Source organism: Salmo salar, chromosome ssa15 (assembly GCF_905237065.1).
Source record: "Salmo salar chromosome ssa15, Ssal_v3.1, whole genome shotgun sequence".
In the NCBI taxonomy this organism is placed as follows: domain Eukaryota; kingdom Metazoa; phylum Chordata; class Actinopteri; order Salmoniformes; family Salmonidae; genus Salmo; species Salmo salar.
Window position 1 is genome coordinate 29,977,504 of NC_059456.1, and position 16,530 is coordinate 29,994,033.

The 16,530-nt window shown below is 40.1% G+C and overlaps 1 protein-coding gene across 2 annotated transcripts in view; it reads left to right on the forward strand.

Annotated features, from left to right (window-relative positions):
• Positions 1-439: 439 nt before the first annotated feature.
• LOC106571237 (doublecortin domain-containing protein 2) overlaps positions 440-16,530 on the forward strand; it is a 29,505-nt gene continuing 13,414 nt past the window's right edge. For both annotated transcript variants that reach the window (XM_014144030.2, XM_014144029.2), the window contains exons 1-6: positions 440-956; positions 1,144-1,192; positions 9,225-9,301; positions 9,871-10,002; positions 10,279-10,428; positions 10,575-10,635. In XM_014144030.2, coding sequence (XP_013999505.1) covers positions 661-956; positions 1,144-1,192; positions 9,225-9,301; positions 9,871-10,002; positions 10,279-10,428; positions 10,575-10,635 — 765 coding nt within the window. In that variant the 5' untranslated portion in view covers positions 440-660. The remainder of the gene's footprint in view (positions 957-1,143; positions 1,193-9,224; positions 9,302-9,870; positions 10,003-10,278; positions 10,429-10,574; positions 10,636-16,530) is intronic.

Sequence of the window (16,530 nt, forward strand, 5' to 3'; positions counted from 1 at the left end):
TCCGGACCTGTAAGTCACACGAGTCTGGTCATTACCCCAGATGAAGTTATTAGATGACTGAGACTCTGAGGTCATCCAACCTCCACCTTCTCTACTAAGCAGCCAAGGCACAGTACGTGAGGCTTGGAAAATAAAGATTAATCTACTAGGCCTAGTTGATGAAAAAGAGTGGAATTTGAAATGTCATGTGTTATATTGAATTGAGAGGATCAAGTAATAGGCCATAGGCTTAATTTGAAGACCAAATATTATAATTGTCTCTGGTAGGACTTAATTTCTATGTATGCACTAGTAACATTCAGAATTCCAAATAAAGAAAATGCCACGCCCCTTGGTTGATTATGACATCATAAACACTTAGCCTCCGTTACCTGATTAGTTTCCATGACAATACACTGTATCAATCACCTTCTGTGTGTCACAAACAAAATAGCTTTCTGCAAACCTATCTGGCCCTAGATAAACTCCATGAATACCTGATAAGATGCTGCTGCACAGTCGGTTGAACACTGTAGCCTTGATTCTAGATACCCCAGGGTATTACCTAACCACTGGCTAATTCAACTTCTTCTGACACTTGACCTCTGTGACAGGCTAAAAGGAGTTCAACCATCTGTGCTGCCTGTCTGCTAGTTTGTAACCTGCTTAGAATATAGAACCATGTCTGCAATCCCAGGTAGAGCGACGTCTCGCTCTCACCCCTCACCTATCAAAACTGTGGTGGTCTACAGGAACGGTGATGAGTTTTTCCCCGGAAGGAGGTTTGTGATCAATCCACGCCAAGTGTCATCTTTCAATAGCTTTCTGAACACCGTTACTGGAGGAGTGGAGGCACCATTCGGAGCTGTGCGGAATGTTTACACACCTAGGGAGGGACACCGGATTCAGAGTTTGGAGACTTTGCAGCATGGAGAGAAATATGTTGCTGGTGGGACAGAGCGCTTCAAAAAAATTAAGTAAGCTTTTTTTATGCCATATATTCCACATGGTTAAACATATTTTCCTTTCTCTATGCAATAGCCTAATGTTAATAAATGATCACACTTATTATAATCAAATGAAGAAAAAAAGCCTATAGACTTAAACCAATATCGTGTGAAAGTAAAGATGTCACTTGACTCACATCGTTTTGGTGCCCTTTAGTTACTTTCACATCACTTTGAAGAAGCCCCAAAGAAAGAAGAGTGAGGTGGTAAGTAAAGTGTCATTCAGGTGCTATGTATTCTCTAACTCTCAAACTGTAGAGCCCCACATTGGAGGTGTCATATAATACCCAGAAAACCTTGCGGTCAAACAGGGAAATGGTTTCAGTAGTTTTTCCACCATTAATTTTTCCCATAGGGAATTTTAGAAACCCTTAACATAAGGGCTGTGTTTAATTTAGTCTTACCTTGGGGTGACGTTTTGATAACCATGTATATCTCTCTCGGACAAGGTGAGTTTTATCAATACATTCAGCTCTATTTACTGTCCGATTCCAAAATGCTAATTAGCATCAAAATCATCGAAATGCTAATTAGCATTAAAAAAATTGACATCATGCCAAACTACAAATCCCTGCAAGTTCCTGCATATCATCTCTAGCTGACACCTTTGCTAACAGGTATACGTGTCATTTTAAAACTTGCACAATTTATTCATTACTACATTTAGCTAACATTAGATAGTTATCCAGAAATTCTTACCTTTGCCTCGATTCGGCAGTTTCGTCCAGATCATCATTTGCAGTTCTTTATGATAGCCACATTAGCAGCTAATTAGCATTTCATTTTGGGGGTAAATACAGGTGAATATATTGATAAAAGTCACCTTGTCCTAGAGAGATTTACACAGTCATCAAAACGTCGTGCCAGGGTAAGCCTACATGAAACACAGCCCTAAAAATCCCCCTATGGGAAAAATGAATGGTGGAAAAATTATTGGAACCATTTCTCTGTTTGACCACTAGGTTTTATCAGTATTATGACCCTGACTATGGTACTCTGTTGGCGGCATTGCAACCTGTTCTCAGATTATTTCGTATTATTCTGTACGTAAATGCGGGACACTCCATTTAGTATCATATGTTACGTTTAGTATGGTATGTATTCATTTGTGGATGTCATCATTCATTTTGTATGATATGTTACGAATTACAATTAGTATAATATGTTATGAATTTACCAAAAGTACAATAGAAGGCTTGCAGTTGATGTACGATGCCTCCTGGCGGCCATGTTGGAAGACCCCCGCATTAATTCTGCCGACAACATCAGCCAAGTGGCTACTCCAAACTGCATGATAACAGTGCCTAAAACTAGTTGATTTATCCCCACAGTGATTTTCTTAAGAATATTTGGCTACTCTAATAAGGCAGGAAACACAATGGGAAAAATTGTGACCCGTTTCAGGAAACTAGGCATATGCCGCAAGTCACGACTTCACAGGAGAGACATTTTAAAATGTTTAAATTCTTTTCTATCAAAATGTGTTTTTTGGCAGAAATGCCTTCTGGAAAATGTAAACTTTCATGTGCCTTAATAACAAACTTGTGTGTCATCTGTAAACACGAATCAAATTATTAAATTACGAGCCTTGTTGGTTAAGCAACAGAAAAAGGGAGCAACCTTCCCACTAGCCATGATTGGCTGAGCTAATGAGTGTGCTGGACATGCCGAGAGAGGAGTTCGGATTGGTCTGCCAGATAGAAGGCTTCTGTCTATTTGAGCTGGTCAGTCTGTGTTGGTAATTCTGTCTAACGCGGCTTTAAAAAAATGTATAGTGTAGTGGAGCTGCATAAGTGTTGCTCTCCACTTTCTGGAGGATCGAGTTTTGAAATCAGTGGAATTAGAGTATGATAGCTAAAGAGATGGAGAAAACACCTGTCTCCGGATTATATCTTCAAACCAAGGGCAACCGTATCATGACATCCATGACAGGGAGACGTGTCCATCATGCATGATGATGTATATGGGTTAGATAGTCTAGCGTTAGCTAGCTATATTTTCAGATATTACACATTTTATAATTTTGACAGAAAGTGGTATCATTTCAAGCTAAAATGTACTGTTAGCTAGCTAGCTAACGTTAGCTGGCTGGCTTCCTAGCCAATGTTAAGCGTATGACGTTATTATTCGTATCCCAGAACCGTTTGCTTTGCTAGTTAACATTGAACCTGGTTGGTTATTTCCCAGCAGATTCATGCAGGGTAGTTATGGCATGATTTGGCACTATGTTCATTGTTGTTTAACTAGCTAACATTAGCTGGCTAATTAGCTAACGTTACGTGACGTGTGTGATCTTACATGTTGTTTACCTAGCTAGGTTCATTGTTTACCTAGCTAGCTAGCTACATGTCTTAAGCTAGTGTACAACACCCGTTGAATATGTCTGTTGTCAGTAAACATCTGCAAAATAAACGTCGGCAAAAGAGTGCAATGAAATTGTTGCCAGCATAGCTGGTTAGGCTGTTTTCATGTAATCTGGAGGTAAACAAATCATTGGGCAAAGCATCAGGTGTGCGAGATGGATGGGGCTAAAGCTTAAGAGAGTGTGAATGATGCTGAATGGGTGTAGACAAAGAAGAGCTCTTTACTACATTTACATTTTAGTCATTTAGCAGACGCTCTTATCCAGAGCGACTTACAGTAGTGAATGCATACATTTCATACATTTCTTTCTCCGTACTGGTCCCCCGTGGGAATCGAACCCCTGGCGTTGCAAACACCATGCTCTACCAACTGAGCCACACGGGACCAGATAGCACAGAAAAAGGGATAGCATAGCACAGAAAAAGGGATAGCATAACATTCAAAGGCCATTTTCTCAAAGGTTTATCAACTTTCAAAGCAGAATTACTTCCTCAGTGTTTCTCAAAAGTGTAGTGTATGTTATACCATATTGTAGCTCTGAGTCTACTTTAATCCAATGCAAAAAGAAAATCAAATTTTGCTACATAAGACCGAATCCAGGTGGTGAGTCACAAATATGTTTACAGATTCCCCGCAATCATGAAACACCATTGGTGATACCAATGAGATAAGACTCAAGAACTGTCAGAAAAGAGAAGAAACCTTTTGCCTGTGAAGACCTGAACCCAGACAGCTGTCAGTACAGGGTCTTCAATGATCATTTCATCACAGGTAAGTCAAGTCTGATTGATTTCGAGTTCAGTTTAGCTGTTATGCTAATCAGCTGTTTACAACACTACAGTAAGTTTGCCAAAATTAGCCAGCTAGATTGCTTGTAGTCTAGCTATTAGCATGTGTTGTGCTAGTTTTATGTTTTGGGGAAGCAATTTTTTTCACCATAAAAATGTTGCTTTATAACAAAGGATTGCATGCCCCTATCGTCACATTTACAGACTAATGTAAGCCTACTATTCCTAATGTCATGAGTAGATTGGATAGTAATAATTTAGGCTATTAATAAGCGTGTAGTGGCATAGGATTATAGGCAATATCAGAGACGTTTCTTTCCTTTGCACAGGAAAAATATGGCATTTGATGAACATTTTATGCTACTACTACACTTTATATGACTGGAGACATTAGCATATATTTTTTTTATACGATTGTAGCCTAGGCTTACTCTACTGACACAGACAACAGGTCAATAAAAAAAATGACCTTGTCTTGAATGCAGCCATGTAATATAGGCTGAAAAGGGGTCCTGGCTAAAAGGGATCCAGCTTTTGTCAAATGAATGTCAAAAGTAATTTTTGTGGCATTTTAGCTAACCCCTTTCTTAACCTTATCCTAATTATCCTAACCTGCTACGCTAATCCAGCGTACATTTTCCTAATCTGCTATGAAATGTCAAATATTACGTTAATTTGACAAAAGCTGGATCCGTTTCAGCCATGACCATGAAAAGGGGAGACACAAATTCTACGATATGACCTCCATATAGCCTGGAGGACATTATTGTCAAAAAAACTTCAGTGGTTACCATATATTCATATAATAACCTAATGATAATTTGTTAAGAACTTTATTCATAAGAGGAGGGAAAATGTATGGTCATAGGACAAAGGCCTCAATGGTATAGGACAACCTGCTGTGTTGACTATAGATATATTTCATCTTTATATGACTATAACACCTGAATAAATGTAACACAACCAAACACTTAAGTGGCCTGATGGTATAGGTACCCTGAAGAAGTGATATTGTAACATCAGGAGTGCTTTTCATTTGTTTATGTACTATTGTAGGTTTACCAGCGGACCTCTATCAAGACACCCATGTCGACTGGATTCCCACTGTGAAGATCAGCAATGCTGCAGCAGCATCAGTTTCTACTTTGTCCTTTTCCAGATATGAAAGGAGACATCACTCAGTTATGCAAGATGGTTGTCATATGAATGATTCTGTTGTGCCATTTGAGTAGAGAGCACATTCATCTTGTCTTCATGACAAAAGTTCTCCATTAAACCGTATGAAAATATAAAATGTAATTTGGAACATGTAAAATACTATTGTGTATGATATTGTAAACATACTGTACTTTAATAATAGGCTATATTGTTGTATGTGTGAAATTTGCCTAGCCCCATTGAATAAAAAAGTATTTCTTATAGCCCAACTATTTTCTTTATTTTACAATTTAAACACATTTAGCATAGACAATGTAATTGTTGTGTTAGTCTTAGGCAAACCATCTTCATTATCACAGTAGCACCTCCAAGTGCCACTCAGACCTTCTGGGAGAAAAGTATCTGGCATTGAACTTGGTAGTAGTAGTTGTGTGTATGTTTTAAGATAAGGGCCCCATCATCTCCTACTTCTTGACATTTCACCACCTAGATTACAAGGGTTGGATTTGCACAAAACAATTTCATGTAAGCACAAGGCGTGTACAAACTACAGTATAATGGTGAGCCTCATATACTTACTGTACATTGTCCACTGGTATAATTTTTAAATTGAGAACATATAGCTGAACAATATGTAAACAATGTGTGAGTTAAGCTATTCTCTGCTTCCGATGCACAATGTCAAGGGGTGCATTGCAAATGTCCCGTAAGGCTAATGCCATCATACTGTAGGCCAGTGGTTCCCAACTCCGGTCCTCGAGTACCCCCAACAGTACAGTTTATTGTAGCCCAGGACATACACACCTGATTCAACTTGTCAACTAATCATCAGGCCCTCAGAGTTGAATCAGATATGTTTGTCCGGGTCTACAACAAAAATGTGTGCTGTTGGGGGTACTCAAGGACTGGAGTTGGGAACCACTGGCCTACAGTATGATGACATTAGCCTTACGGGACAACTGTGTTAAAGGCTAGAGCTGCCGCTTTCAAGGAGCTGCCGCTTTCTAACCCGGAACCTTATAAGAAATCCCGCTACGCCCTCCGACGAACCATCAAACAGGCAAAGCATCAATACAGGACTAAGATCGAATCGTACTACATCGGCTCTGACGCTCGTCGGATGTGACAGGGCTTGCAAACCTTTACAGACTACAAAGGGAAGCACAGCCGAGAGCTGCCCAGAGACACGAGCCTACCAGACAAGCTAAACTACTTCTATGTTCGCTTCGAGGCAAATAACACTGAAACATGCATGAAAGCACCAGCTGTTCCGGAAGACTGTGTGATCACACAGTCTTGTGAGTAAGACCTTTAAACAGGTCAACATTCACAAGGCCGCAGGGCCAAACGGATTACCAGGACGTGCACTGCGAGCATGCGCTGACTAACTGGCAAGTGTCTTCACTGACATTTTCAACCGCTCCCTGTCCGAGTCTGTAATAACAACATGTTTTAAGCAGACCACCATATTCCCTGTGCCCAAGAACACTAAGGTAACCTGCCTAAATGACTACCGACCCGTAGCACTTACGTCTGATCACCGACAACGACGAGACAGCCTATAGGGAGGAGGTCAGAGACCTGGCCGTGTGGTACCAGGACAACAACCTCTCCCTCAACATGATCAAGACAAAGGAGATGATTGTGGACTACAGGAAAGGAGGGACCGAGCACTCCCCCATTCTCATCGATGGGGCTGTAGTGGAGCAGGTTGAAAGCTTCAAGTTCCTTGGTGTCCACATCACCAACAAAGTAACATGGTCCAAGCACACCAAGACAGTCGTGAAGAGGGCACGACAAAACCTAGACTGTGTGGGATGTGTCCTCAGATCCTCAAAAGGTTTTATTTTGATAATATATTACACTTGATCTTTCTTGAATAAGTTCATCCAGTTCTTTTTGTTTTTCCTCTAACATTTTCCTCTTAACTTTTTTTTATTGCTATCTATTTTTATTGCTTTTGTTTTAAAGAATTGCATGGCTTCTAAAGGCACATTTAAAAGCAATTCCAATATCCTCGCCCATGTGGAAATTCTGTAAGAGTAATGTATATGCCAATTATTGGATAGTCCGACCGCATTCTGTCCCCATATCAACACTTTTTACTTTTGGTGCAAGCAAGATTGACATAAAAAGACGAGGCTATTATTATTATTACTAATTTCAGGTGATCCCTGATCTACTGTTCCAGTCCAGCAATAGGACATTTGATTATTAACTAATTAGGTTTGATACATTGAATCAGATGTGTTAGTGCTGGGCTCAAAAGAAGTGTGCAGACCCAGCAGGGTTGGCTGCTCCAGTTGTAATAGGTTTATTGTTTGTGACTTTTTGTTCACAGAATGTGCTAACATATAATTCATGGTATACAAGGATGTACCCTTATTATCTTGGGACATTCATTGGGACCTCTTCATCTGCAGACAAGGTTTTACGGCTCTCTGTATCTGAGGATGGAAAACATCACTAAAGAAACTGCATTATACTCAAATTCGACAGCACTGAATGTTATGTTGCTCTGTCCTCAGTTTTTCTCGCTAGGGACTGGAACTGGTGAATATTTTCATAATATCCGCCCACAAAGGTACCTGCCCTATCCAGAGTAGCCTACTTTCCCTTCTCTGATAGCTGGAACTGCTAGCTAATCCTTTCACCCTCTTCCATCGACTGACTTTGGTCTTCCAACATGGTGCCTGGTGCGGTTGCTAGGTGATTTGTGACGCAACTGCAAGCCCTCTATATGTTCAGAATTTGCTAAACATATGATAGCTATGTTACAAATTCCAATTTGTTGTGGCTAATGTTAGCTGGGTGGCTAGGTTAGGGTTTAAGATTAGGGATAAGGTTTTTAATTGCAAGTAATTGTAATTGGAAAGTAGCTAAAAAGCAGTTGAAAAGTTGCTAATTAGCTAAAATGCTAAAGTTGTCCATGATGAGATTTGAACACGCAACCTTTGGGTTGCTAGACACCTATCCATCCACCCTGACCATCCACCCTCCTTTTGTTTTTGCCTTAAGTAGTCTGTCTTATGTAACCATGCCAAACGTAACATATCAGACAAATTTTAGTGTCCCATGACTGCATCATTTGAATTACAATCCCGACACTGTGTTTTAACATTTAGAAATGTCAATAATCATCGCTAGCGATACGGTTTTCGAAACATATGTCCCTCATCTTTCATCAGAGAGAAAGAATGCTTCAAATAAAAAATATACACTTTCCGTATCAGTTTTGCACAGATCCGTTACAATAGGTGCCTCCAGCCGATGAAACTACACTGCCTCTACACTTACCGAGTTACGATTACACACAGGTGTCCGGAGCATGCTAGATAGCTAATTAGCATAGGTGGTCACCTCTTGTCTTCCATCTGTTTTCCGTAAACACGTGCTGTAACATGGAGATATGGCCATGTGGGAACGCTAATCCTAACCCTATCAAGGTGTGTATCAATTGAACCTGTTTTTCTGATATGAAAGATAAGGTCCTTATGCTTCCAAAACCATACCGCAAGCGATGCATGTTAATGTTCAGACCGAGCATCGGGGATCTTAACCAAACTCCTCCCTACAGAAGATGCCTTTGTCCAATGACTCTTATGTGTAATGGAACTGAGAATCGTGATCAAGGGCTATGTATTCTTTGGATATGTCCATTACTGCCACTACCAGGCATACTGGAAAAGAGCAGAGTATACATTCCAGCAATGAAATTATGCTGTGCAACAATGCTACAAGAAGCTAAAATATACAGTTGGTTTCCAGTGACAGTGTGTAGCTAACCTTGCAGTTATGAATTTCACATTTGTACATCAGATAATTGAAATCATTTTGAATACTATGAAATACTGTGAGATGGAGCGAGGGATAGAAGACAGAATGAATGGGGTTGTGGTTATCTCTTTTTTTTAATCCCTCCTTTCAGATAAAACCAGTGGTCCATAGCAGAATAATCGTGCCTGCACGGTGGAGGAAGTTTCTCCATGAGTCATGCACTATCAAGTCAGTACCGATTTCCCCAGTCATCCCTTTACTAATGGGACTCTCCATGGGCTGCGTCCCAAACGGCACCCTATTCCCTATATAGCTAGTTCACTACCATTGACCAGGGCCCATGGGGCTCTGGTCAAAGGCACTGAACTATATAGGGAATAGGGCATCGTTTGGGACGTGGAACACACACACAGCACTCCATTACTAACAGATTCCACCCCTGAGTCAAGCTAATAGAAGACTGCACACATGCCTCATTGAACTGATTCAATTGAGATTGGATTGGAATTGCAAAGCCATTTGTATTTAACTCATGGTGTTCATCTAGTCGTGGTACAATCAGCAACGCTTGCACATCATTTAACTTTGAGAAGAAAACCAAATGTCCTTGTAGGATGGTATTGTTCTTTATGTTAATAATGGCATGGTAATGGAAAAAAATGACAGATAGTATGCTAAAGCCTCAAGCCCTCAACAGTTGGGTAGCTATAGTGGAAATGAGGATTACTGTACATGTAGACAACATTGATGATGGATGGAGCCACTGAATGTTGTGTTGTTGTATTGTTTTGTTGTAGTGTTTTTACCAATGGAGATGTCTTGGTTCCTCCAGCTCGGATACTTATACCAAAGTATACTCTAAGGAGCTGGGAGAGAGTACTGGCCATGGTGACGGAGAAAGTGCACCTTCGCACTGGTGCTGTGCATAGGTAGGTCTACCCAGTAGACTGTATCTCTCAATGATTATCCACAGGTGTTTTGTTTGGCTTTTTTACAACATTTATATGTCCCAAATGGCAACCTATTCCCCATACAGTGCACTACTTTTGACCAGAGGTCCTGGTCAAAAGTATTACACTATATAGGGAATAGGGTGCCATTTGGATGCATGACATTAACTGTAGTAACACCGACGCCGCCGATGGTTAAACTATATACTGTAGTCTACTTACCAACCATGTCTTTTCTGTGCGTTCTCTCGTCAGATTGTACACGTTAGATGGGACCCCATTATCCGGCTCAGTGGAGCTAGAAAACAACCACTACTACGTAGCGACAGGAGTGGAGAGGTTCAGGCTCCTACCATACTTCCACTGGGTACCCAGGAAAGGACTCATCCAAGACATCGGCCTAGGGTAAGTAATACATACCTATGGTGCTTGGTCAAAAGAAGAGGTCTAAATATAGGTTGCCATTTTGTATACAGACAATGTTTTGCTATGTGTCACAACTCAAAAAGGGAAAATATTGTATCCATCTGAAATATGAATTTTTTCCCCAGTGTCCACAGTGACTTTCTACCACCAGTGATGAGGAAGGGAAAGCAGCACACAAGAGAACTGGTAAGTTCTCTGTAAGTGATAACGTTAAGAAATGTTTATTTGTAATTTTTTTAAACTAAGCATTGCTGAGGCAATAACAGTAGTTTGTGTTGAATTATTGATAAAGTAATTTATAAAACTAGAGAGGTAGCTTGCTGAAAGTATTATTGCTGGATGTTGATATTTTGTTCAAGGAAATGTTCATCTTCAGCTTCAGAATGTTATAGTAATAGTCTGAGTGAAAAGAAGCTCATCATAATTGGATTGGATACTATATGATTATAAGTGGGTTGATATAATCCTGTCTATAATAAAGTGATGACATCATCATATGCATGTTTCCCTTTGCACCAACCACTAGTAGTTTGACTATGTCCACTCTGAATATGGCCTATTTCTTTTATTTTATTTTACCTTTATTTAACTAGGCAAGTCAGTTAAGACGGCCTACCAGGGAACAGTGGGTTAACTGCCTTATTCAGGGGCAGAACCACAGATTTTTACCTTGTCAGCTCAGGGATTCAATCTAGCAACCTTTCAGTTACTGGCCCAACGCTCTAACCACTAGGCTACCTGCCGCCCAAAAATACAGACCATCAATACAGACCGTCAATAGAGTACTGTTAATAAAAACCGTCAATACAAACCGCCAATACAGACCGTTAATACAGAACCTCAATAGAGTACTGTTAATACAGACCAACAATACAGACTGTCAATAGAGTACTGTTAATAGAGACCGTCAATAGAGTACCGTCAATAGAGTACTGTTAATACAGACCAACAATACAGACCGTCAATTGAGTAGTGTTAATACAGACTGTTAATAGAGTACTGCCAATAGAGTACCGCCAATAGAGTACCGTCAATAGAGTACTGTTATTACAGACCGTCAATAGAGTACTGTTAATACAGACTGTCAATAGAGTACCGCCAATAGAGTACCGCCAATAGAGTACTGTCAATAGAGTACCACCAATAGAGTACCGCCAATAGAGTACCGTCAATAGAGTACTGCCAATAGAGTACCGTCAATATAGTACCGTTAATACAGACTGTCAATAGAGTACCGTCAACAGAGTTCCGCCAATATAGTACCGCCAATAGAGTACCGCAAATAGAGTACCGTGAATAGAGTACTGTTAATACAGACTGTCAATAGAGTACTGTCAATAGAGTACCGCGAATAGAGTACCGCAAATAGAGTACTGCGAATAGAGTACTGTTAATACAGACTGTCAATAGAGTACTGTCAATAGAGTACTGCGAATAGAGTATCGCGAATAGAGTACTGTTAATACAGACTGTCAATAGAGTACCGCGAGTAGAGTACCGCGAATAGAGTACTGTTAATACAGACTGTCAATAGAGTACTGTCAATAGAGTACCGTCAATAGAGTACCGGCAATAGAGTACCGCCAATAGAGTACCACCAATAGAGTACCGCCAATAGAGTACCGTCAATAGAGTACTGCCAATAGAGTACCGTCAATATAGTACCGTTAATACAGACTGTCAATACGGTACCGTCAACAGAGTTCCGCCAATAGAGTACCGCCAATAGAGTACCGCAAATAGAGTACCGTGAATAGAGTACTGTTAATACAGACTGTCAATAGAGTACTGTCAATAGAGTACCGCGAATAGAGTACCGCAAATAGACTACTGCGAATAGAGTACTGTTAATACAGACTGTCAATAGAGTACTGTCAATAGAGTACTGCGAATAGAGTACCGCGAATAGAGTACTGTTAATACAGACTGTCAATAGAGTACCGCGAGTAGAGTACCGCGAATAAAGTACTGTTAATACAGACTGTCAATAGAGTACTGTCAATAGAGTACCGTCAATAGAGTACCGCCAATAGAGTACCGCCAATAGAGTACCGCCAATAGAGTACCGCCACTAGAGTACTGTTAATACAGACTGTCAATAGAGTACCGCCAATAGAGTAATGTTAATACATACTGTCAATAGAGTACCGCCAATAGCGTACCGTCAATAGAGTACCACCAATAGAGTACCGCCAATAGAGTACCGCGAATAGAGTACCGCCAATAGAGTACTGTTAATACAGACTGTCAATAGAGTACTGTCAATAGAGTACCGCCAATAGAGTACTGCCAATAGAGCACCGTCAATAGAGTACTGTTATTACAGACTGTCAATAGAGTACCGTCAATAGAGTACCGTCAATAGAGTACCGCCAATAGAGTACCGCCAATAGAGTACCGTCAATAGAGTACTGCCAATAGAGTACCGTCAATATAGTACCGTTAATACAGACTGTCAATAGAGTACCGTCAACAGAGTTCCGCCAATAGAGTACCGCCAATAGAGTACCGCAAATAGAGTACCGTGAATCGAGTACTGTTAATACAGACTGTCAATAGAGTACTGTCAATAGAGTACTGCGAATAGAGTACCGCGAATAGAGTACTGTTAATACAGACTGTCAATAGAGTACCGCGAGTAGAGTACCGCGAATAGAGTACTGTTAATACAGACTGTCAATAGAGTACTGTCAATAGAGTACCGTCAATAGAGTACCGCCAATAGAGTACCGCCAATAGAGTACCGCCAATAGAGTACCGCCACTAGAGTACTGTTAATACAGACTGTCAATAGAGTACCGCCAATAGAGTAATGTTAATACATACTGTCAATAGAGTACCGCCAATAGCGTACCGTCAACAGAGTACCACCAATAGAGTACCGCCAATAGAGTACTGTTAATACAGACTGTCAATAGAGTACTGTCAATAGAGTACCGCCAATAGAGTACTGCCAATAGAGCACCGTCAATAGAGTACTGTTATTACAGACTGTCAATAGAGTACCGTCAATAGAGTACCGTCAATAGAGTACCGTTATTACAGCCCGTCAGTAGAGTACTGTTATTACAGACCGTCAATACAGTACTGTTAATACAGCCTGTCAATAGAGTACCGTCAATAGAGTACTGTCAATAGAGTACCGCCAATAGAGTACCGTCAATAGAGTACCGTCAATAGAGTACTGTTATTATAGACCGTCTATAGAGTACTGTTAATACAGACCGTCAATAGAGTACTGTTAATACAGACCGTCAATAGAGTATGTTAATACAGACCGTCAATAGAGTACTGTTAATACAGACCGTCAATAGAGTACTGTTATTACAGACCGTCAATAGAGTACTGTTAATACAGACCGTCAATAGAGTACTGTTATTACAGACCGTCTATAGAGTACTGTTAATACAGACCGTCAATAGAGTACTGTTAATACAGACCGTCAATAGAGTATGTTAATACAGACCGTCAATAGAGTACTGTTAATACAGACCGTCAATAGAGTACTGTTATTACAGACCGTCAATAGAGTACTGTTAATACAGACCGTCAATAGAGTACTGTTATTACAGACCGTCTATAGAGTACTGTTATTACAGACCGTCTATAGAGTACTGTTATTACAGACCGTCAATAGAGTACTGTTATTACAGACTGTCTATAGAGTACTGTTATTACAGACCGTCTATAGAGTACTGTTATTACAGACCGTCAATAGAGTACTGTTATTACAGACCGTCAATAGAGTACTGTTAATACAGACCGTCAATAGAGTACTGTTAATACAGACCGTCTATAGAGTACTGTTAATACAGACCTTCAATAGAGTACTGTTAATACAGACCGTCAATAGAGTAACGTCAATGCAGACCGTCAATAAACTAAGTTCTGTTAATAGGGTGTCCTTTTAGAAAACAGTACTATTTAATGTGTGTATAATTGGGATTGAATCAGGTAATTACAGCATATATGACTCCTCCTGATACGTCCTTCTAAAACAATCGTCTAAAATGATTTGCGGCTTAAATGACTTCACATTGCAAATGAGTTAATGAAGCATGATCAAGTCATTGGAAGAGGAGAGCAACATCACTAAGGAGGAAAAGCATCTCTCTCTCTCTCTCTCTCCCTGTCCTTCAGATCAGATGAGTTATTGTTGGGCGCTAAGCTGTCAGTTTCCATGGTAATAAAGAGATATTTCACGTTGACCTTTTCTAAAACCAAAGAGCTGAGTCGGCACACTAGCTCACTCCCCTCAGTCATTTAAACCCTTATATCTGAGACACTTATCTTTATTCACACCGGGGTGTCCAGGAGTAGTGACAACACACAGTACACTGTGTGTGTGTGTGTGTGTGTGTGTGTGTGTGTGTGTGTGTGTGTGTGTGTGTGTGTGTGTGTGTGTGTGTGTGTGTGTGTCGTGTCCTTGCATGAGTGAGTATCATATGTTGTAATTAATCACAATAGAGATTGTTTGGCTCAAGAGGAATTAAGGATGTCGGTCGGTTGTGTTTTCACGCTAGGTCAATCTGTTGAAGGGCATCTGAAGCTGCCTGAGCCATTCTGAATGAAAACCTCATCAATATTTGTTGTGGTTTGACATTAAAGCCACTTAACGTTTTTGATTGGACACATCATGCAAGGAGACATTTTTATACCACTAATTGGTTATTTCTACTACGTTACACAGATTAAGCTGGTCCCAAATGGCATCCTATTCCCTCTATAGTGCTCTACTGTTGTCCAGAGTTCACACACTGACTGAAACTATTTCAATATCTGATTAACCAGGACTTGAGATGGCAATACTCTTCTTTTCAATAAATTGAATATAACCCAGATGGGCTCATTAGCGTTTCATCACATTACTTTTGGAGATTTGCCAATCTTTGGTTTGAAAATTCTGCATTGCTTCAACTGATGTTGTCTTCTCAGTACGTACCACACGGGGGCGACAGAGGATCAGCTATTGGCTCATCAGCCCTTCAGGGAGTCAACAACTCATATTCTTTCTTTCTTTCTTTCTTTCTTTCTTTCTTTCTTTCTTTCTTTCTTTCTTTCTTTCTTTCTTTCTTTCTTTCTTTCTTTCTTTCTTTCTTTCTTTCTTTCTTTCTTTCTTTCTTTCTTTCTTTCTTTCTTTCTCTACATGATGATTGAAGTGCTGTCTGGCCCCATAGCTTTAGATCAGAGGTAGGCAACAGTAGGCCTGCGGGTCAAAACCGGCCTGCAAGTATATTTTTTTGCTCCCCCCAAGGTTTTAAAAAAAATAAAAAATAGTTTTTGGTAAAAAAAATACAGTAAAATCACCAGGAATTCAGCTTAAAATGAGTTTAATGTAGGAAATATGTTCCTAAGTATTCCCACAAATAAAAAAAGAGATATGTGATTGTGTCTCAATGTAATCAAGGTATGAAATAATTATTTTCAAATACAATGTATTTTTGGGCTTAGTTGTGGTACATTTGCAGTGTACAATTATAATTGTGTTCCGGCCCCCCACCTATTTTCAAAAATCGTCCCGCGGCTGAATCTAGTTGCCTACTCCTGCTTTATATGTAATGTCCATGCTGCCCCTGCTGTGTGGCGGCCCTTCATATAAAGCTGTTTGAGAAGGGAGCCTATGGCGAGGTCATTAGCCCAGTCCATCACTCTAATGCTGAGTGTTTGATCATGCAATGCTGGCTGGGGGAGATAAATGCAAGAATTCTTCTTACTGTAGCTTATCATTCATCAGACGTTTTTATTTCTTCACTGTTGTCAAGAAATGTATCAGATGTGTTCTATTTAATAGGCACCAAACATTACCCAAACAGGGATGCACTTACATGAATTTGATCATTAAAATACGCTTGTTTTCCTTTTTTCGTTGCAAAATGTTCTGCTGCGGTGTGCATTAATGAATACAAAACCCTGATGTTGAGGTAATAACATTAGAACAGCTCTGTTTCTATTGATATTGAGTGTGACACAGACAGAAGTGTTTTATTTTTTACTTGTAGTTTTCTCATCGCTTCAGCTCCCCAATGGGCTCGGGAGGCAAAGGTTGAGTCATGCGTCCTCTGAAACATGACCCACCTAACC